This window comes from Gracilinanus agilis, chromosome 2 (genome assembly GCF_016433145.1).
Source record: "Gracilinanus agilis isolate LMUSP501 chromosome 2, AgileGrace, whole genome shotgun sequence".
NCBI lineage: Eukaryota > Metazoa > Chordata > Mammalia > Didelphimorphia > Didelphidae > Gracilinanus > Gracilinanus agilis.
Window position 1 is genome coordinate 292,587,886 of NC_058131.1, and position 21,691 is coordinate 292,609,576.

Here is a 21,691-nt window from a genome sequence, read left to right on the forward strand (position 1 = left end):
ATTTATAGATTGTTTAATTTCTTTTTCTGAGTTTATGATATTCATCAAATAGTAGCTTCTTTTTTTTAGCTTCCCATTTTGATGAATTATTCTTGTTGTGTAAGAACTGAACATAGTTGTTTTTATGCTGCTAAAATAATTTTTGTGCTGTTGGTACTCTCTAAATTTCAGTGCCCAGGGACAGAGCCATAGTTATTCCATTCTAGCTCTAGTTCTGCTCTTGAATCACAATTTTTTTTTCCTTTCGTTTTATCTCTCAGGTTTTATCTCCATTGGCCAAGAACCTTTTTCATCGGGCTATTTCTCAGAGTGGAGTTGCCTTAACAGAGTGTCTGTACAATTCCAGCATCATGGCAGCAACTGAGGTTGTCTCTTTGCATTATATCTTATTCTAGTACTTCACTACATTCATAGAATCATAGGATTTACACCTTTGAGATCAACTAACCGAATTCATTCAGTTTATAGAAGTATAATCTGAATTTGAGAGAACAAAAGTAACCTGATGGAGGTTGCAGGGCAAACTGATCACAGGGCATAGATTCATCCAGCTCTCCATTGTAAGGTTCCTGAACTCTTAGTATCATACTGCTTCCTCTACACTGCTCTATCACATGAACATATGAATTTAGGCATCATTCTCCTGTTTGGTCACTAGTATAAACTGCCCCATTGTATCTTGTTGCAGAAAATTACAACTTTTTCTGGGTGTAAAGCAATCACTTCGGCCAGCATGGTTCATTGCATGAAGCAAAAGTCAGAGGAGCAACTCCTGGATGCAGGTCTGAAATTGGTAGGTGATCTTGGATTCTCATCCATGACAATATCCTTGATCCTATCCAGTTCCCTGAGGCAAAGTCAATGTTCTGCTATGAAGGAAAAATTCTCATTTGTAGAAGTACAAATAGTTATGTTTTAGGAAGAAATATTTTCACACAAGTCTCTCCAAGTCACCTTGCTTGTTTTGATAGTCACCTAAATGATGATTAGAAAAATGATTTTCAGGTACTCATACCTACTGGCCTGATGTCCATCTACCTGAGGACCAAGGGGTAGACCAGAAGAATTCTTGAACTCCCCACACATTCAAGAAAGTAATATTATCAGATATATCTGAGAATCTGCCATTGCAGAGAAGACAAAGGAAGAGGCAGGGGTATGTGTAGTTCTGAGGCTCTGAGACCCCTGAGTTGTTCCCCAAATGACTGGGCACATGATGGGCAAACTTTGCCCCTGCATCTGGCCCTTGGGCCATAGCACTTCCCTAATGATTAGGGAATTGCTTAAGGCAGTGATGGACAAACTATGGCCCTTGGGCCAGATGCGGAGGCATGATTTGCCCATTGCCAGGGATTTCTCTGGCCCATTCAGTTAAGGTCATCTGGCCCAGGTTTCATCCCATGTCCATACATGCAGTGCAAAATGCAGCCTAAGGATATTTAACTAGCACACCTACACACCAAACAGTTAAGCAAGACTCTCCTGAAATAGAAGCCAAAATGGTTTCTAGGACTTGAAATGTAATTTGATGAAATACTAATACTCTGCTTTGTGTAAGGGCTCATTTGGTAGGGGGCTGGTAGGATCCTGGAGAAGCTAACTTCTAGTGATGCAGAACAAGGTCCTATCCAGATTTTCTTTGATAATGAATAAATCTACCCTAGCTATTTTGTGCAGCAGAAATGAAGGGGCTGCTCCTGGATTAGTTCCTCGCCCATTGGCAATGTTTCCAACAAATGCAAATGTAACCTTGAATTATATAAATGAACAATGAATTCTTATTTCTCCAGTTTCTATCCTGGAGGGGTAGGAGATTAGGGCAGGGAAGGATTGTTGACAGATTAGGCACTCACTGAAAAAAAAAATTAAAGGCACCTTTTATGCAGAGGCCTGTTTTGTCCTCCAGGGATCTTGGATATGGGAATGGATAGGTAAGAGGGGGCTCCTCCATAGCCTCAGATGGTGGCTCCTACCTTTGTTCCAAGAGACCCAATCATTATCTCAGTAATGCTCATAGCCTGGGTTTGCTCCTGCTATAAAAGGTAGGGATCTGAAACCTTGTTCATCTCTTCCTACAGTAGCTGTAAGAGAAGGAACTTGATCTGCTTGTAAAGTAGCAAGACCAGCTCTTTCTGTGAAGTTTTCTCACCTACCCTTTTTTGTATGTCTTCACAGGGATTATTCGGGCTGGATTTCCTGGGTGACCCCTTGGAGGTAAAAAAGCTTCCTTGTTTTCTTAATTATAGGTTTTAAATCTTGGCTTCCTTAAGTGCTGGTTAAACAGAAAGGAGGAAGCCCAGTGTGAATAGAATCATTTCAGATCCATTCCTTCCAGTATAAGCCTCTCTCTCTCTCTTCCTCTTTAACCTTGCCTCCTCCCCAACATGCAAACAATTAAACCACTGCTAAAAATGCCCTTTCTAGAGGCTGTGGCTGGACTGATCAGTTTCAGACTGGCCTCCAGGGAAACACTTGAGCTGGGCTGATGAATTCTTTCAGGAGCTCTCAGACACAAGGCCAAAGCTCCAGACAGTCAGCTCTCTGTTCATTAATCCCCCTCCAGTTTGGGAGGTGAATGCTTGGGGACTGTTACAAAACCACTTTGCTTTGGATTAATTATTAACTTCATGCTTTTTAGCAAATAGCAAAACTATTTTCTGTGACTGTCCGTTTTGACATTGCAAATTCTTTTCTCAATTTACCAATTAAACAATTCATTTAGTAAATACTAGTAAATTCTGTGCCTATGTAAGTTTGTGGAGTAGCTCGTATCCTCCTAGGCACTTCACAGGTCTCCTTAATTGTGAAGAGCTCCCTCTTCATTCACTGCATATTTTCATTGTTTGCCTTTAAAACTCAAGGGGGGAGGTGTGTATACATGTGTGCCTGCATTTTGCATTTATGCACCCCATCTGGCTTCAAAAGCCTAGTGCCAATCTTTTGGGCTTTAAGGTAATTGATACTTTCTGATAGCCACTAAAGTCCCAGAAACCTCCCCCTTGGTTTTCAGAGGGCAGCCAAGGTGGCAAAATTTACAAAATTTACATTTATAAAATAGAGCAGTGATGGTGAACCTTTTAGAGACCAAGTGCCCAAACTGTAACCCTCATGCCCCTTGTGAGTCATTGGCCTTACCCCAGACAGGGGAGGGAGGAAGTGCACCTATTGGGCTGCTGGGCAGAGGTGGGGGTCATGTGAAAAATGTCCTCAGGTGCCTTTGGAGAGGGGGAGGGGAGCAGCCCCCTCTGGCACTCTCTGGCACGTCTGCAATAGATTCACCAATGAGGCTATAGACTCTATATCACCTCACATGGGCTTGATGTAAGGTAAGATTCAGGCTAAAAATGTTTTAGTTCTAAGAATTTTATTGGTTGTACAGTATTTGTGATACTATAGATAAATATTGTCTAAAATAATTTTTTTACCAATGCATTGGCACAAAAGGTTACAGAATTACTAGAGAGAAAAATTACTAGTGAGAAAAAATTCTTTTCATGTTAATTTTATTTTGTGTACTGTATTTTATGAGTTATTTCATGACTATTATGTCTGGAAAAGTGCATTTTTATCAGAATTAATATTTTGTTATAAAATATTGTATATAGGAAGTATATTTTCAGCAATCTCTAGTGAAAGATTACATTTTGAGGGGTTGTGGGTACCTAAACTTCTATTTGCCATAGGTTCAATGTGTCAGCATTCTGCTTTTCAACTTTTACAACAAGAAATTTTGATGGTTGTGTTTGTGGCTCACAAAAGTTGAGGATTGATTGTATAATATTAATACATGGATCTCTCTCTATGTATATTTATGTATATATTTTAATTACAATATCTGCATATTATATATAATGCCTCATATTAACATTACCCATGGTCTATTGAATTTTATTTTGTTAAATATTACCGAATTACATTTTAATCTGGTTCAGGCCCCTTTTCTTTTTAAATTTTTACCTTTCAATTCCATGAGACAGGTATCTTATTGTCTTCATCTTATAGTTAAAGAAATGATAGGGCTTAAAGAGGGTAGATTCACAAAACTAGGATATTTTAAAGATAGAACTTGAATACTGTTTGGCTGCAAATTCAGTCTTCTTTTCTATTATACAATTTCTATTATACAAAGCAATGCTATATGACTTTAAAAGAAGGTGAGATCTGAATAGACATGTATAGTCAAAACAAACTTTCAGGAGGAGGGGAGAGCTTGACTTAGTGTTGAAAAATTGAAAAGACACATAGTTCTTACCTGAAAAGCACTGAGATGATTGATAGTCAACCTGTATAGCCAACCCAAACCTAAAGGATTTGTTTTTATACCCTAATCTTTAAAAAACATTTTCCCATGCAAAAGAAAAGAACCCAGAGTAGCCACCATATATTTATCAGATTGACAAAGGTGACCAAAAAAGGAAAATGGGAGCACTGGAGGGACTGGGGAAAGATAGGTACTCTAGACAACAATTGTTCAAATCGTTTAGGAATTAAATTTGTTACTATGTCCCCAATGTTACTAGCAGTGCTCACTCTTTTTCTAAAGGCTACTACTACTACTAGTCCTGGACCCTCAAATAAATACCTTTTTAGGTCATGCTCCTGACACTCCCATGCTCACCTCTTCCAACCTATAGGTTCACTTCAACCTAGAGGCTCACCCTACCTCTGGACTTCATACATTGGAAGTGCACTTCCCCAAATGCCCTCTTTATCTGGTTGACTGTTTCCTCACAAAATCTCCATTTAAAGAAAGAGACCAGTCATGCCTTTATTTCTCTCTAGGCTTGACTCATTCTCACAGACTTTCTCTACAATAACTCTGCTCTAGGACCTTTTATCTCTCCTCCCTTCCCTTCCCTTCTGCCTCACTTTCTTTCTTGTTAACTTCTTCCATCAGAACAAAAGCTCCTTGAGAATAAAGATAATCATTCTGTATGTATATTTCAGAGGGTTTTCGTATATTTTGTATTATATAGACATTAAATTTAATATTATATGTCATATAATAAATTTCATATATCATTATATCTATACAATATAACATAATACATAAAATATGTTTACTTTATATATTTCAGAGTTTTATACAAGTGCCTGGCACATAGTAAGTGCCTAATAAATGCTCATTGAAATGAAATGCTTTTTGAAAAGATCAAAAAAAGTGAAGAATAATTCATATGTATAGGAATATGTATAACAGTTTTTTTTGAAGAAGCAAAGAACTGGAAATTAAAGGAAGGTGTTCATCAACTAGGGCAGTGATGGCAAACCTTTTAAAGATGGAGCTCTGCCCCCAACCCACCCCACAGACCAAGTGCCCTGCCTCTCCCCACCACCACAGGATATACCCTACCCTACCCTTACCCCACACAGGGGAGAGAGGAAGCTCTCCCCTTGGGCTGCTGGGCAGAGAGGCAGATGAAGTGAGGAATGTCCTTAGCTAGTGTAGATAGGGGGAGGGGAGTGGCCCAAGTGCTCTGCTCCCCTCCAGCTCTGCTGCCTGTGAACCACCCACCTTACCCCCTGTGTGCTCCCATTGGCTGCTGGGCAGATGGACGTGGGGGAATGTGAAAAAATATTATCAGGTGCAGTGGAGGTGGGGAGGGGAGCAGCTCCACCCAAGTCCCTCTGCCTTTCTAGTAACCAACTCTGGGGATACTGAGTGACCGAGTGCCCACAGAGAGCACTCTGGGTGCCATCTTTGGCATTCGTGCCATAGGTTCTCCATAGGGCATAGCTGAACAAATTATGTAATAGTGTTGCTTCATAAGACACTACAGAAGGGTTAGTTTCAGAGAAGCTTAGGAAGAATTGTATAAACTAATAAAGAGGAAAGTTAACCAAACCAGGAGAACAATTTATACAATAACGAGAACAACTTGGAAAGACTTAAAAATTGTGATCAATGATAATAACACTTCTCCAACGTATATGATATGATAATAATGAAGTAATTCTACCCTCCTCTTATCAGAGATGATAGAACCAAGGTGTAGAATGAGGCATATATTTTTGTACATGGTACATATGTAGATTTGTTTTACTTGCCTGTTTATTTGTTTTAATGATTGTTCTTCCCTCTTTTTATTTGGGGCAACAAGGGGTGCCAATGATGGTATTGCCAAAAAAGAATGGACAAAGGATAGTCAAATGCACAGAGGAGGTTCAAAGAGAAAACAGACAAATAGGATAGCTTTATAAATGATAAGTACACTTTTATTAAAACAAGTTGTAAAAGAAACTATAATTTCATATTTGATCCTTTAAAAATTCTACTTTACATATTGAAATGCTCTTTTGGGGCATTTGTTAAATTCAGAAAAAGAAAATACATTTTTTATTTTGTTAACTCCATTAACTTAATTTTTTTCAAAAGTTGTGAGCCATTGAGCTGAAACCAGTTATATTATAGTAAAAAATAATTAGCTCTTCAATGAACTGATTATTTGTGAGTCACAAACACAGCCTTCAAAATTCCTTGTGTTTCAGAGGTCTGAAGAAAAGCTGTACATCCTTTTCCTTGCTGATCTTATCCTTGGATAATGAGAACACAGCAGCCTAAGGGTTATCGTTCATACCTATAATGAGTCAACTATTTTTCTTCCCTTCTAGTATTATAAAATAGATAAAGTAGTTGGGTTTTTTCCCAATCTTTTCCAGAAAATTTCTTTCATACCTGGAGTCATTGATGGAGTATTTTTACCTCAAAGTCCTGAAGAGCTCCTGGCTGAAAAGAAGTTCAATCATGTTCCCTTTATCATAGGAATCAACAATCATGAATTTGCCTGGATTCTTCCAACTGTGAGAACATTGTTATTGGGTTTTGTTTTTTTTTTCTGGAATCTTATGCTTCCCTTTTTAAAAGTTATTATTATGCTTAATATTACAAGACCAGGGTTTCCTTGTAGTTAAACTAGGGAAATAGACTATAGTTTAACACAGAGACAATCTGTTAATTCCAATCCACCCCCCACATTCAACCCAGCACTAGCGCTATGCAGCAATAAAATGGTTGTGGTGGCAAACCTGGTATTTAACATTGGATCAGTCATAGACTAGGGCAGCGATTCCCAAACTTTTTTGGCCTGCTGCCCCCTTTCCAGAAAAAAAAATATTACTTAGCCCCCTAGAAATTAATTTTTTTTAAATTTTAATAGAAATTAATAGGAAAGATAAATGCACCTGTGGCCATCACCACCCTCCTGGATCGCTGCAGCACACACCAGGGGGTGGTAGCACCCACTTTAGGAATCACTGGACTAGAGCATTAAAAATGGAAGATACTTTAGAGAGCATCTATTCTAAACCTCTCGTTTTATATAAGGTAAAACTGAGACACAGAAGGATTTTATGAATTAGTGGTAGAACTAGGATTAAAGCCCAGTTCTATTCCTATTTTTTGTTTTACCTTCTTTCCCACTGAATCCTTCCCCCAATCCCCAACCCCAACCCCCACAAACATACACATTCATTCAACTAATCTTTCCCATGTATTCCCTCTTAAGTGTTGGGAAGGATTAGAGGATCACAGAGCTACTACTGAAAAGGAACTTGCCCTTTTTGACTTCATTGTAACATTTGACATGACTCATTCATTTCTCTCCTCCCATTATTTTTGGTGGCACTATTCAATGTGAACTGCTTATTGGAGGAATCCTTCACATTTGTATTCATAGATTCATTACCCATGGCCTGCCCTAGTACATGGGTATATCTTAATGCTGGGTCTTTTTTTTTTCTTTTCTCTCAATACTCATGGCAATCTTACCAGTTCCCATGTATTCAATTAACATTTATCTGTAGGTGACTCTGGAGTTGATATATGCACTCTTCATCTCTTCCTGAGCTTCAATGCAACATCTTCAACTGTCTAATTCACATTTATATCTAGATGTCAATAAGCATCTCAAATTCAAATGTCTAAAACAGAGCTGTATCTTTTCCCATAAACCCATCCATCTCCAATCCCACAAGTTTAAAATCTGCAAGTCATTCTTCTTGACTCTTCACTCATTCTCTTTATCCAGTCAGTGAACAAGCCTCATTCATTCTGCCTTCACATCTCTGCCATTGGTATCTCTTCTGTGCCATGACAACCTTAGTCAAAGCCCTCATTGCCTCTTGCCTAGAGTCTAATATAATAACCTCTGATTTGTTTCCTTATATCTAGGCTTGCCCTTCTCTAATCCTTCCTCAAAGCTGCAAAAGTGATATTTTAAAGAGCAGATCTAATCATTGCCCTACTTGGCCAGTTTCAATGATTTCCCAATGCTTTTGGAATAAAATACTCCTATCACATCATATATCCTTCTTACTCTGGCTCCAACATGTCTTTTTAGGCCAACTACCCACTATTCTTTTGTATCCAAGCCAAACTAGTTGTTTCTCTTGCCTTTTTTACCTTCTCTTGTCTCTGCACCTTTGAAAAACTTTCCTTATGTTTGTCTCTCTCTCCTTATTTCTACCTCTCAGGATCCCAGCTTCCCCAAAGACTGAGCTCAAATGCTACATCCTTTAATATGCCTTTCCTTATTTACCCATGTGTTAGTGCCCTACCCTTAGTCACTGTGTATTTTTTTGGTACATATCCTTCATGTGTTTACTTTAATGCTAGAATTTCAGGAATCACAAAAGGCGTATGGGATACTTCTAGAGGCACTGCTAAAATGATTTGAAGATTCAATCCCCCCCTTACCTACTTACCTTAATAAACCCTGATGATCAGGAAATTAGTAGCTTCATATAGTCCAATAATCTGGGCATCAGAGGGATCTCCATATTAATGGATGTGCCTGTTAGCTGGGTAGAAGTGGGGCATTTGTTAGCTTCATACTTTAAAAAATGTCCTCCCAATATCCACTTTAGATATTTCCTGGGACATTTTATAAACTAAGTAAATTCATTCATTAATTCAACTCAGAGAAAGATAAAATGTTTTCCTTATTTGTTTATTTCATAAAGCCTGCTTTATTTCATTTGTTAACTTCTATTTTTATGTGAAATGACTGTTTTTGTGCAGTTGATGGAGTTCCCTTTCTCAGATGGCTTACCAAACCAAGAAACAGCAAAAAACCTATTATGGAGCACCTACCCACTTGTTGTAAGATATATAGAACTCTATAATTTCAGAGATGGGAGAAGACTTGGGCCTTGGAATGTCAAAGCTGGAAAGGCTGATAGAATCTTAAAACATAGATTCTAACTATGCAAGGGGCAATAGGAACCATATAGTACAAACCTTTTATTTTAAAGATAAGAGTATCTGAGGCCCAGAGAAGGGAATTGATTTCCATAAGGTTACATAGTTAGTTTATGCCAGGGCTTAAATAAGGTCTTCTGATTCCTAATCCAATATATTTTCTAATACACCATGATGCATCCCATCCTTCAGGAGAGACAAAACACTCAAAGGAGCAATATTTTATTTAATATTTCTCTCCTTTGGTTAAGGACTAGAAAATTTAGCATGATTTTCCTCATTGTAAAAGCAAAGGTCATTAAAAGATTGCATGGAAAGAATCCTTCTGTATTCTTTCTCTCCCTCTAGGATGGCAGTACTCTAATTCTTCTCTGAAGAAGTCTCATAATACATTGTTCATATCTCATATACTTGTCATATGATATGTTTGACTGTAATCTCTTTGAGGACAGGAATCCTATTTTATTCAGCTGTATAGCCTCCAACATGCATAAAACAAAGGGACCTGTCATATACATGTTTCATATTAGAGTTCTCCCCCTAAAATTGACAAATGGTTCTACAAAAACATATTAGATGAAATGATATTTCAAAGAGCATTTAGTCCAGTAGCTATATTACAAATGGGCACTGGCTAAATGATATTATAGTAAGGTAATATAACTTTATACTACAGGTTGTTTATGATATAATGCTGTTGTGAAAAGCTATTAGTTGGTACAATCTTATGTGAGCATGCCAGTAAATGAATGAATAAAAAGCCAGTCATTTTTCTCTTTTTCTTCTTTTTTTATTATTCCAGAAAATCCCCAAAGACCTTATTCCTATTTTAATTAAGGAATATCTTGGAAAGGCAATTGATCCTATTAAAATACAAGACCAGTTTGTGAACTTGATGGGAGACTTGATATTTGGAATTCCATCTGTGAGGTTGGCTAGATTTCACAAAGGTAAGTTCCTGAGTAACTGGGACTCCATTCTAGGAGCATAGGGCCACAACCAGTAGGCAATGGGTCACGCAGTCGCTCAGGGTTACCCAGCTGGGAAGTGTCTGAGCCCAGATTTGAACCTAGGACCTTTCGTCTCTAGGCCTGGCTCTCAATCCACTGAGCTAGCCCAGCTGCTCCTACTTTAGGTTGCAGTTTCTTTAGCAGATGTAGTTTTTACAGGGTGGGTTTGCTAGCCCAACCCTCCTCCTTTTTTCATCCGGGCTAGGGACCGTCCTTGGCCCAGGAGTGGTAAGGGTGGGCAATAGGGGTCAAGTGACTTGCCCAAGGTCACACAGCTGGAAGTGTCTGAGGCCGGACTTGAACCTAGGACCTCCAGTCTCTAGGCCTGGCTCTCAATCCTCTGAGCCACCCAGCTGCCCCCTCCTGAGTAATAATCAGTGGTAATACAGTTGACCTTATCCATCCCAACAATTAGGCAGAGTTGAACATTCAGTATGGTAGCTATTTAGACCAAACTCTAAACAGAGGCAAAATAAAGAGGCTACCTTTTTAGTAGAAAGCATATTGGCACTAACACACTGATGGTGGAACTGTGAACTTATAGAACTATTCTGGAGAGCAATATGGAACCACACCCATAGGGCCATAAAACTATGCATGTCCTTTGACTCAACAATATCACTATTGAGTTATATCCCAAAGAGGTCAGAGATAAGGGAAAAGTACCGACTTGCATAACAACACTTTTACCAGCTCTTTTTTGTAGTGGCAAGTAATTAGAAACTGAGAGAATGTTCACCAATTGAGGAATAACTGAGTAAGCTGTGATATATGGTTTTAATGTAATACTATTGCATGATAAGAAATGATGAACTGAATGATTTTTTAAAAACCTAGAAAAAAATTATATGAATTGATGCAAAGTGAGATGAACAGAACAGGAAAACATTATATACAATAACAAGAATTGTATAATGATCAACTGTGAAGGACTAAACTACCATGAGAAAAAGAAAGTTCCATAATAACCCCAAAGTGCTCATGATTAAAAAAATGCTATCCATGGCCAAAGAAGGGACTGTTAGAATCTAACTATAGATCAAAACATGGCATCTTTCACTTTATTTCCTTCATACATTTTTATTGTATTGTGATATATCTTTTGTCATGGCACAGGAAATATAGAAACACTGTCATAGCCTATATCAGGGATGGTAAACTTTTTAGAAATGGAGTGCCATGCCCCTCCCCAAACTCACCCCCTAGGTCAGTGATGGAGACCAGCTCCCATTGGACTGCTAGGCAGAGAGGTGGATAAAGTGAGGAATGTCCTCAGCCAGTGTAGAGAGGAGGAGGGAGAGTGCTCCAGTACCCTCCAGCTCTGCCACCTGTGAGCCACCCACCTTACCCCTTATGCACTCCCATTGGGCTGCTGGGCAGGGTGGGGTTTGTGATGTGAAAAAATGTTGATAGGCATAGTGGAGAAGGGGAGGGGAGCAGCTCCTCCTGAGTCCCTCTGCCTTTCTAGTAATGAACTTGCGGGGGCAGGTTGGGTGGCTGAGTGCCCACAGAGAGTGCTCTGTGTGCCATCCTTGGCACCTGTGTCATAGGTTTGTCATCACTGACCTATATGAGCCTCTTTATCACCTTAGGGAAGAGTAGGACTTTAGAGAGAGAGAGAGAATTTGAATCACAAGATGTCAGAAAACAATTGTGAAAAATTGTTTTTACATTTGAAAAAAAATAATTTGTTAAAAAATACTAAGGTCAAGTTCAAGAAGCTATTCCTGGGATATTTTTGTAAATTCCTTTAATGAACTTATGTAGTATGAAATGAGTGGAAGCAGGAGAATAATTTAAACAATATAACAACATTGCAAACACAAATAACTTTAAATGTCTTAAGGACATTGAGCAATTCATTGACCAACTACCACTCCAGAGGACAGTGCTACCCACCTCATTACAAACAAGTGATGAATTCAGGATGAAGAATAAGAATACATTTTTTTGGCCATGGCCAATATGGAAGTGTGTACTATATATATTTGTCACATGGTTTTGATTTTTTTCTTTTTATAATAGGAGGTATGTGATTGGAAGAAAAGATAGAATTTTGTTCACAGAAACAAATAAAATTAAGTGTATAGTTAAAAAATGTATTGGGACTTCTTGAGGGAGAGCCAAAATGGTAGAACAGAGACCCACTTAGCTAAACTCCCAATATTTCCATTCAAACAACTTTAAAATAAAACCTCAAATTCTGAAGTGGCAGAGGCAAAAACAACAAACAAACAAACAAACAAACAAACAAAAAACACCTAGTAATGAGACCTTCTTCTGGCCCAAGAAAACACAAGCAATTGGAGAGAGACAGATCTGTAACTTAGGGGAGGAAGCTGGTTTGGAGTCCACATATTAAACTTCAGAGCTGGGACTAGGTGATAGAGACAGAAGCAACAGCAATTTTAGGAAAATCCAAGCCAGAGATGGTGAGATCAAGCAATTGGTCAGAAAGAGATTAGAGGATGACTTGGTGCTAACACTAGATTTAGGGTCAGACACTTTGACAACTCCATGCCTATACCCATTTCAGGATCATAGTTTAAGGGAAGAGAGGAATACTTTCAGTCGAGAGGGAGTGGGAGCCCTGAGAGGCAACTGTTTGCCAATTCTGACCATAAAAAACTACTATGATGAGAGTATGTGAGCACATATATACCAAGACATAAATTCAAAAAAAGACCATGAAGTCAAAACAGTTACAACAAAGCCGGGGGTGGGGAGGGGAAGGGGGCACTGAACAAAAGTCGAACAAGAATTCCTAGAACAAAAAAAATTCAAAATTAAATAAGGGTGGTAGAGGAAAACTTGGGCATCTAGGTGATACAGTGGCTTGAACACAGGGCTTGGAATCAGGAAGACCCATCTTTAAGAATTCAAATCTGACCTCAGCATTTACTAACTGTGTAACCCTAAGCAATTCACTTAACCTTGTTTGCCTTAGATCCTCATCTATTAAATGAGTTAAGAGAAGGAAATGGCAAACCAATCTAGTATCTTTGCCAAGAAAACTCCAAGGGGTCATGAAGAGTCAGATACACCTGCAAAAATGACTGAACAACAACAAAAAGAATAGACATCTGGAGGAAGAAGACTTCATTTTGAATCCTGACTATAGATAATGAAATAATCTTAGTGTTAAAAATATATGTACTAAAAAGTATAACAGACACATTCTACAAGGAAAAGCTAAAAGATTTACAAGAGGAAATAGAAAGTAAAACTATATTAGTGGAAGGACCTTGAATTTCTCCATACAAAGCTAACAATGACCAATAAATATTACATTTTATAAAGGGCTATGGAAGCATAGATTAAAAATTAATTGGAAATAAAGTAATCTAATCTTAGAGAATGAATGGATCAAAGAACAAATCACAGAAATAATGAAATAATTTCATTAAAGAGAATGACAACAATGAAACAACATTCTAAATATTTTTAGATTCAACCCAAGCAGTAATTAGGGGAAAATTTATATATCTAAATGTATATCAATAAAAGAGAGAAATGCAATTTGAAAAAATCTAGAACAAATTTAAAATCCCTAATTAAATATAAAAATTGAAATTCTTCAAGTCAAAGAAGTTAAAAAAGTGAAAACAAAAATACAACTAATAAATAAAAATGGAAGCTGGTTTCATGGGGACAAAACTAATTCAGTAAGCCATTGGCTAATTTGATTTTTAAAAAGAAAAATATCAAATTGCTAGCATGGAAAATGAAAAGGGTAAATTTATTATAAATTAAGATGAAATTAAAGTAGTTATTAAGAGTTATTTACCCAATAAAACATACCTGTAAACTGACAATCTAAATCAAATGGAAGAATATTTACAATAATATAAACTGTCCAGATTAACAGAAGAGGAAATAAAATGCTTAAGTAACCCTACCTTAGGAAAATAAGTTGAATAAGCCATCAATTAATTCCCTCAGAAAAATTTCCCAGGATCAGATACCTTCACAAGGGACTTCTATCAAATATTTAAGAAACAATTAATCTCAACACAATTTAACTATTGCAAAAAGTGAGTAAAGAAGGAGTCCTGCCAAATTCCTTTTATGACACCAATATGGTTTTAATATCTTGACTGGGAAGGGCAGAAACAAAGTGAAAACTATAGACCACGTTCCTTAGTGAATGATGATATGGAAACCTAGAGAATTGACTAAAAACTGTTGAAACAATTAACAACTTCAGTAAAGTTTCAGGCTATAAAACAAACCCATATAATTGTTAACATTTGTATTCACTGCAAACAAAACCCAGCAGCAATAAATAGAGAAATTTCATATAAATACCTGTAGACAGTATAAAATACTTGAGAATCTATTTGCCAACACACATTCAGGGATTTTATGAAAACAATTATAAAATACTTTTCACACAAGGAAAGGCAGACCTAACCAATTGGAGAAATATCAGTTGCTCATGGATAGGCCCAGCCAGAATAATAAAAATAATAATTCTAGTTATACTTAGTTTCATAATAAACTACAAAAGAATTATTTTGTACAGCTAGAAGAAATAATAACAACATTCATTTTGAACAGAAGATCAAGAATATCAAGAGGATCAATGAAAAAATATTTTTTAAAAAGACAGGCTAGCCTTTCCAGAGAACTGTTTGGCAGAAATCCTGGATCACTGTCTCATATTGTACACAAATACGAGATCAAAAAGGATAAATTATTAGAAATAAAGGGTGATATAAGTAAATTAGGGGGGCATGAAAAAATGTACACGTCAGATCTATGGATAAAAGAAGATTTTATAACTAAACCAAAGAAAAGAGGAAATTATGGGAAATAAAATAGTTAATTTTGATTACCTGAAATTACAAAGCTTTTGCACAAACTAATGAAGTGAAAAATTTGAAGAAAACAGGAAGGTGGGGGAAAATTTGTAATGAATTTCTCTGATAAAGGTTACAATTCCTCTCTCTCTCTCTCTCTCTCTCTCTCTATATATATATATATATATATATATATATATATATATATAGGGAATTGAGTCAAATTTTTAAAAATAGGACAAATGATCAGAGAATATAAACAGGCAATTTTCAGAAGAAATCAAAGGTATCAATCTCTTTTGCATAACTTCACATATATGATTAAAGTTGAACTGCTTGCCCTCTTCAGAAAGGGGGAGAGAAGAGAGAGAGAATGTAGAAGTCAAATATTTTTAATCATTAATTGTTTTACATTTTAATTGGGTAATGTTTAATAAAATAAATAAAAATATTTTTTAAAAAACAAAGGGTAGTGCCCTCAGGGTTGGGGAATCAGATTCAAATTCTGACTCTACGATTCCCTAATAGGATATATAGATCAAGAAACTTTTTATGTAGGGGAGAGGAACATTTTGTGGGCAAAGGACATTATTTAACCTAGATAGGCCCCATTGGAATTTCAGGAAATGAATCCTTGAGTTTTCTTTGATTCATTGAAAATTCTAGATTAAAAAGTATAAATATATTTTATTTCTAAATTAACTTCATGTCCTAACATATTGCACTTGTTATATATTGTGCTCGTCTTAGATTATAGATCTGGCTAGATGATCTCTGTTCAGTAAACTGTACTAACCCCCAATACCTTCAGATATTGCAATTACTTGCCTAGAGTCACACAGCTAGTGAGTGTGAGCAGGATGGAAGAAAAAGAAACAGTCATATAGAGAGAACTAGGAGACACCAGTGTCACAAAAACTTAGAGATGAGATTATCCAGGAAGAGAAAGCAAGCAAGTGTCAAATGTTACGGAGATGTCAAGGAAGATCAGGATGAGAAAAGATCAGTCCTCATGCAGGGAAGGAACATTGGGAACTTCGGAGAGGACAGTTTCCATTGAATTTTGATGTTGGGACTCCATTAAAAAACTGTAGAAGATTTAGAAGAGAATGAGAGGAAAGAAAATGTAGACATTGACAGTCTTCATTCTCAAGGATTTTAGCCATGGTGGGGTAGATATAACTAGGATGATAACTGCAGGGGCTGATCATATCATGTGAGATTTTATTTTTTTAAGATGGAGGAGCCAGAGAGTGGAGATGAACATAAAGGAGAATTTACTGGAAAACATGGGAGGAGAAAGAATCAAGAGTGCATGTAAATTGATTTCATTTCACAAGAACTACTTCTTGATCTAAGACCAGAGTGAAGGAGGCTGAATGAGATATTTGAATTATATGAGGCATAAGAGAGAAGGCGGAGATCTTGACAAATACTCTCAATATTTTTCAATGAAACACAAGTCAAGGTTCTCCGATAGGGTAGTGAAAAGCTTGAGGAGAGGTGAGGATATTGGGATAGTGAATTGATAGAATCTGGGAAAATTAATTTTGCCTTACTCTTATAAGGGCCCAGTTGTGATTAGAAAAGAAAAATTTGTGGTTCCACTGTACCCTACCTTGGTAACACATCTTGTAGAATATTATGATCATTTCTGGTTGTGACAGATAGTAAGGCCATTATTAAACTGGAGAATGTGCAAAGGATGACACTGAGTATCATGAAACAAATTAAATCTAAACTTTGAGGAAATTAGTGATTTTATCCTGGGGAAGAGAAGGTTCAGGAGGGACATAATATCTTTCCTCAAGTAATTAAAGGGTGATCTTGTGAAAGAAAGATTAGGCTTATGCTGTTTATCTACAAAGACTAAAGGTGAGAGTGAAGGATTGGTTACAAAAAAGGCAAAGTTGGGTTTAATCAAAAGAAAAACTACTTTCCAGTAAGTTATCAAAACGTGGAATGAATGGGCTGCTCTGAAATGAAGTGTGTTCTCTCGATAAATAGGTTTTTTTAACATTTATTAATAATCATTTTTAACATGGTTACATGATTCATGCTCCTACTTTCCCCTTCACCCCCCACACTCCCCCCACCCATGGCCGACGCACATTTCCACTGGTTTTGTCATGTGTCCTTGATCAAGACCTATTTCCAAATTGTTGGTGGTTGCATTGGTGTGGTAATTTCGAGTCCACATCCCCAATCATGTCCACCCCAACCCATACGTTCAAGCAGTTGCTTTTCTTATATGTTTCCTCTCCTGCAGTCCTTCCTCTGAATGTGGGTAGCATCTTTACCATAAATCCCTCAGAGCTGTCCTGGGTCATTGCATTGTTGCTGGTACAGAAGCTCATTACATTCGATTTTACCACAGTATATCAGTCTCTGTGTACAATGTTCTTCTGGCTCTGCTCCTTTCGCTCTGCATCAGTTCCCGAAGGTCTCTCCAGTTCGCCTGGAACTTCTCCAGTTTGTTATTCCTTTTAGCACAATAGTATTCCATCACCCGCATATACCACAGTTTGTTCAGCCATTCCCCAATTGAAGGACATACCCTCCTTTTCCAGTTTGTTGCCACCACAAAAAGCACAGCTATAAATATTTTCGTACAAGTCTGTTTATCTATGATCTCTTTGGGGTACAAACCCAGCAATGGTATGGCTGGATCAAAGGGCAGGCATTCTTTTATAGCCCTTTGAGCATGATTCCAAATTGCCAGCCAGAATGGCTGGATCAGTTCACAACTCCACCAGCAATGCATTAAGGTTTTTAAGCAGATGAAGACTGACTACTTATTGATTAGGTTGCTGTGAGATTCTTTGTCAGGTATTGGACTGGGCTAGATTGCTACTGAGGTCCTCTTCAGCAGTGAAATTCTGTGAATCTTCAACTTCTCTTGGGATAGAATAATGTTACCTCATACCTGGAATAAGAAATGACATATTTTCTGATCATCTTATTGGAAAGATGAGCCTCGATGACCATTTAAGGTCCTAGACAACTCTAAAATACTATGATTAGGGATGCAGGTCTCTTACTGAATTACCATTGAATATCGTTTTCAAAACTAAAAAAATCATATGTCTATCAGAGCCTGCCAACAACCTGCCTGTCTGTCAGCTTCTCTGGATCTCCTACGTACCCAGAACCTAGAGTCTCCTATTAAATAAACTAATAAGAACCCCAAACAAAATTATTTTAGATTTCCAAAGAGGGACCTAGGGTCCCTTTTAAGTAAGTACATCCTGGGTAGGAAATGTCATATATTGAATTTTCCACTTTTTCTTTTTTCAGCATCAGGTGCACCCACGTACATGTATGAATTTCAACATCGGCCAAGCTTCTCAGAAAACTTGAAACCAGAAACAGTGATGGCAGACCATGGGGATGAAATTTTCTCTGTCTTTGGGGCTCCATTTCTGAAAGGTGATAGTGTAGGAATAAAATCCCTCTAGGATATTTCCACATTACAATAGATTTCCATTTGCTATAAAAAACATTATCAAAGCATCACCTACTAGCTATTTGAAAAATATCATTTAACTTTAATATTTTCTTAACCCTTTTAATTTGTCAATTATCTTACTTGATGCTCCTATAATCTTCTATGAAGCAAGAAATTAAATTAAATTAATAAGCATTAAGTACTTACTCTTTACCAAGCACAAGGTTACAAAGAAAGGAAAACAACAGCTGTGTTCTACAAACAACTAAACTAAATGTGTGCGCATATATATACATACATGCCTACATACATATAGAGATATGTATAGATATATATACACATATATGTACACACATGTATATACATAATTACATGCATAGATTGATATATCAATATTAATAGAGATATACACAGGGTAAGTTAGAGATAATCACAAAAGCAAAGTGCTAAAATTAAAAAGGACCAAGGAAGGCTTCTTTCAAAACATGAAATTTTAGTTGAGCTTTGAAGTGAAGTTAGGAACAAATTCCAGTTATGGAAGACAGATAGTCAAAATGTACCATTGAGAGATAGAAGTTGCTGTGCTAGGAACAGCAAAGAGGCCATTGTCACTAGATGGCGGAGTAAATGGGGTGGAGGTGGTAGAAATTAAGTTGTAAAGAAGTCTGGAAAGGTAGGAGTGGCACCGGTTGTTATGAAGGTCTTTGAATGCCAAATAGAAGTTTTATATTTGATCTTGGAGGAGATAGGGAGCCACTAGAGTTTATTTAATGAATGGTTACTAGCCATTCCTTACAAATGAAGAAATAAGTCCAGAGAGAAGAAATGCATTCCCTCAATTTAGTAGCAGAAGTAGAACTAGAATAAAGGTTTTTTTGCTCCTGCCTCCAAGCTCATTTCACCACTCAAGCTATCCTAAAGCTTATGTGTTACCACTGAACCAGAGTTTCTTCTTGCCACAAGTTACAAATGACTTTTGGAGAAGTACAATGTGTGGAGTAAGTGAGATGACAGTATCTCTACAGTGTTCCTTGTTCTGATTGTATCTTGTTTATTGTGCTCAGGTCCTGGTTCCACATTTTGGAAAGACATTGACAAGCTAGAGAACATCCAAGAAAAGTAACAAGGATAATGAGGGGCCTTTAGACCTTACCATATGAGAAATGGTTGAAGGAAATAAGCAGAACATTTAACCTGAAGAGGAGAAGACTTTAGGGACCTTGACAGTTTTTTCTTCAATTATTCAAAGAGAAATTAGCCTTGTTCTGCTTGGGTCAACAGAGGTGCAGTGCATGGAAGTTATAGAAAGATGAATTTTAGCTTGAAGTTAGAAAGATTCCCAAATGATTAGAAATGGCCCAAAGTGTCCTTGTTCTGTTTCATGAGGTTATCAGTTTCTAATCACTAGAGCAAAGGCTGGATGGTATAAATGTTATAATGGGGATTCAGGTTCAGGATGGATTGGACTATGTATTTTTCACCTGAAGCCCATCTGAATTCTGATTCTGATAACATTGCCAGAGAAAGAATATCATGAACAATCAGTTAATCAACAAGCATTTATTAAGTGCCTAGAACATTCCATTGATGGATCCTTTTTAGGTATCATTTGATGATTTCTGAAAATTATCTTAGGAGAAAAGGAAGGTGAGATCCAAGTAGGATTAGGAGATAATAGTAAGGAAACAGAGAGGATCTATTTTAGAGCATCACCTGAAGGGGACATGCCGAGGTATATATATATATATATTATTCAAAGGGGTCATAGGAGAACTCATAAATTGGAATGGGTATAAAAGGATCATGAGATGGATACTATTTACATACCTTGCAATTTTATTCCTAAAAATATTCTAGTCACACCCTGTTATCCTCAATTGTCATTTTCAGGAGGATCTCCAGAAAAAGAGAAGAAACTTAGCAGGACAGTGATGAAATATTGGGCCAACTTTGCTCGAAATGGGTAAGATTGGTAACATAGAGGAACTACTAGGGATTTTTTCAGCATATTTAATAGGTATCTCCCCCTCCCTTTTTAAAAACACTTCTACTAATTTAATGATTATTTTTTATTTTTAAAATATTAATTATTTTTCCAGAAATCCTAATGGGGAAGGACTGCCAAAATGGCCTGATTATAATCAGAATGAAGACTACCTCCAAATTAACATCACCCCCCAAGTAGGCAAAAAACTGAAGGACAAAGAAGTGAAATTTTGGACTGATATCATGTCAAAGAAGTCAGCTGAGATGAAGAGAGAACACATTGAGCTTTAATCTAGTGTGGTTTGCCATCAGGTAGTAAAGAAGCCTCAACAGACCCAGAAAGCAAGAGCTTTTGCTTTTACTTGGTTTGAATGTTTGGGCCTTTGGTGGTCAGCAAGCTTTTTGACATAAAAGTAGAGGGGGAAAAATTTGAATCAGCAGAATGTCAGCCTGATGGAGGGAGGTGAACATAACTTAAGCACTGGAGACCACAGAAAGTCTAACATTACTTTCTCCTCTCAATGCTCTGATGAACCAGCTTTTAGTTGGTGAAGCTAACTTTCATTTGTACTAAATAAAATCCATTTTATTTAGAATTCTTGCTACTTGTGTCAGTGTGTTGGTCTTGGCTATTGAGATTAATAAGTTCTTCCCTAAAATAAGACTATTATCCTTCATGCCCATGTTCTATTCATGGACATATATTAGATATTTGATGTCACAATGTAATTTTTAGATTTAGACATTCAGATAGAGATGAATCAAATAATTAATAATTTAAAGACATTTATTAGGTGCTTACTATGAGCCAAGAACTTGGGATACAAATACAAATGTAAAGTCATGCCTGATAACAAATAAGAACACATCATAGCCATAGTCCCTGCCCAATTTGCATGTTAATATAAGAAGACCACAAATAAAAAGTAATAGTGGTCAGAGAGGGTTTTTGTTTTGGTTTGGTTTTGGTTTAGAAAGTAACAAGAATGGTAGAGTAGAGGATAGAGGAACAGAGTGACAAATCCTTTCCAAAAGCAATGATGATATTGATTCAATTATGGTTATAGAATTAGGCAGGGGAAGGGACCACATTGTGAAAGTCAGTGCATTGTGGAAGCAGTAGCAAGGCATCTGTTGAGCTGAGAATGAGGATAAAACAAAGCATGCTTAAAGTTGGCCTGATATAGTGGGTCTTATGAGGTACTCACCAATCAGAACAGGAGATCTGGAAATGAGAAGGAGAAGG

At 37.0% G+C, this 21,691-nt stretch overlaps 1 protein-coding gene across 2 annotated transcripts in view; it reads left to right on the forward strand.

Annotated features, from left to right (window-relative positions):
* Nucleotides 1-21,046, forward strand: part of LOC123237306 (liver carboxylesterase 1-like) — a 50,630-nt gene extending 29,584 nt beyond the window's left edge. For both annotated transcript variants that reach the window (XM_044664140.1, XM_044664141.1), the window contains exons 6-14: nucleotides 261-365; nucleotides 689-793; nucleotides 2,176-2,214; nucleotides 6,661-6,801; nucleotides 9,020-9,100; nucleotides 10,002-10,149; nucleotides 18,309-18,440; nucleotides 20,350-20,422; nucleotides 20,559-21,046. In XM_044664140.1, the coding sequence (XP_044520075.1) occupies nucleotides 261-365; nucleotides 689-793; nucleotides 2,176-2,214; nucleotides 6,661-6,801; nucleotides 9,020-9,100; nucleotides 10,002-10,149; nucleotides 18,309-18,440; nucleotides 20,350-20,422; nucleotides 20,559-20,736 (1,002 nt within the window). In that variant the 3' untranslated portion in view covers nucleotides 20,737-21,046. The remainder of the gene's footprint in view (nucleotides 1-260; nucleotides 366-688; nucleotides 794-2,175; nucleotides 2,215-6,660; nucleotides 6,802-9,019; nucleotides 9,101-10,001; nucleotides 10,150-18,308; nucleotides 18,441-20,349; nucleotides 20,423-20,558) is intronic.
* The last annotated feature ends 645 nt before the right edge of the window (nucleotides 21,047-21,691 follow it).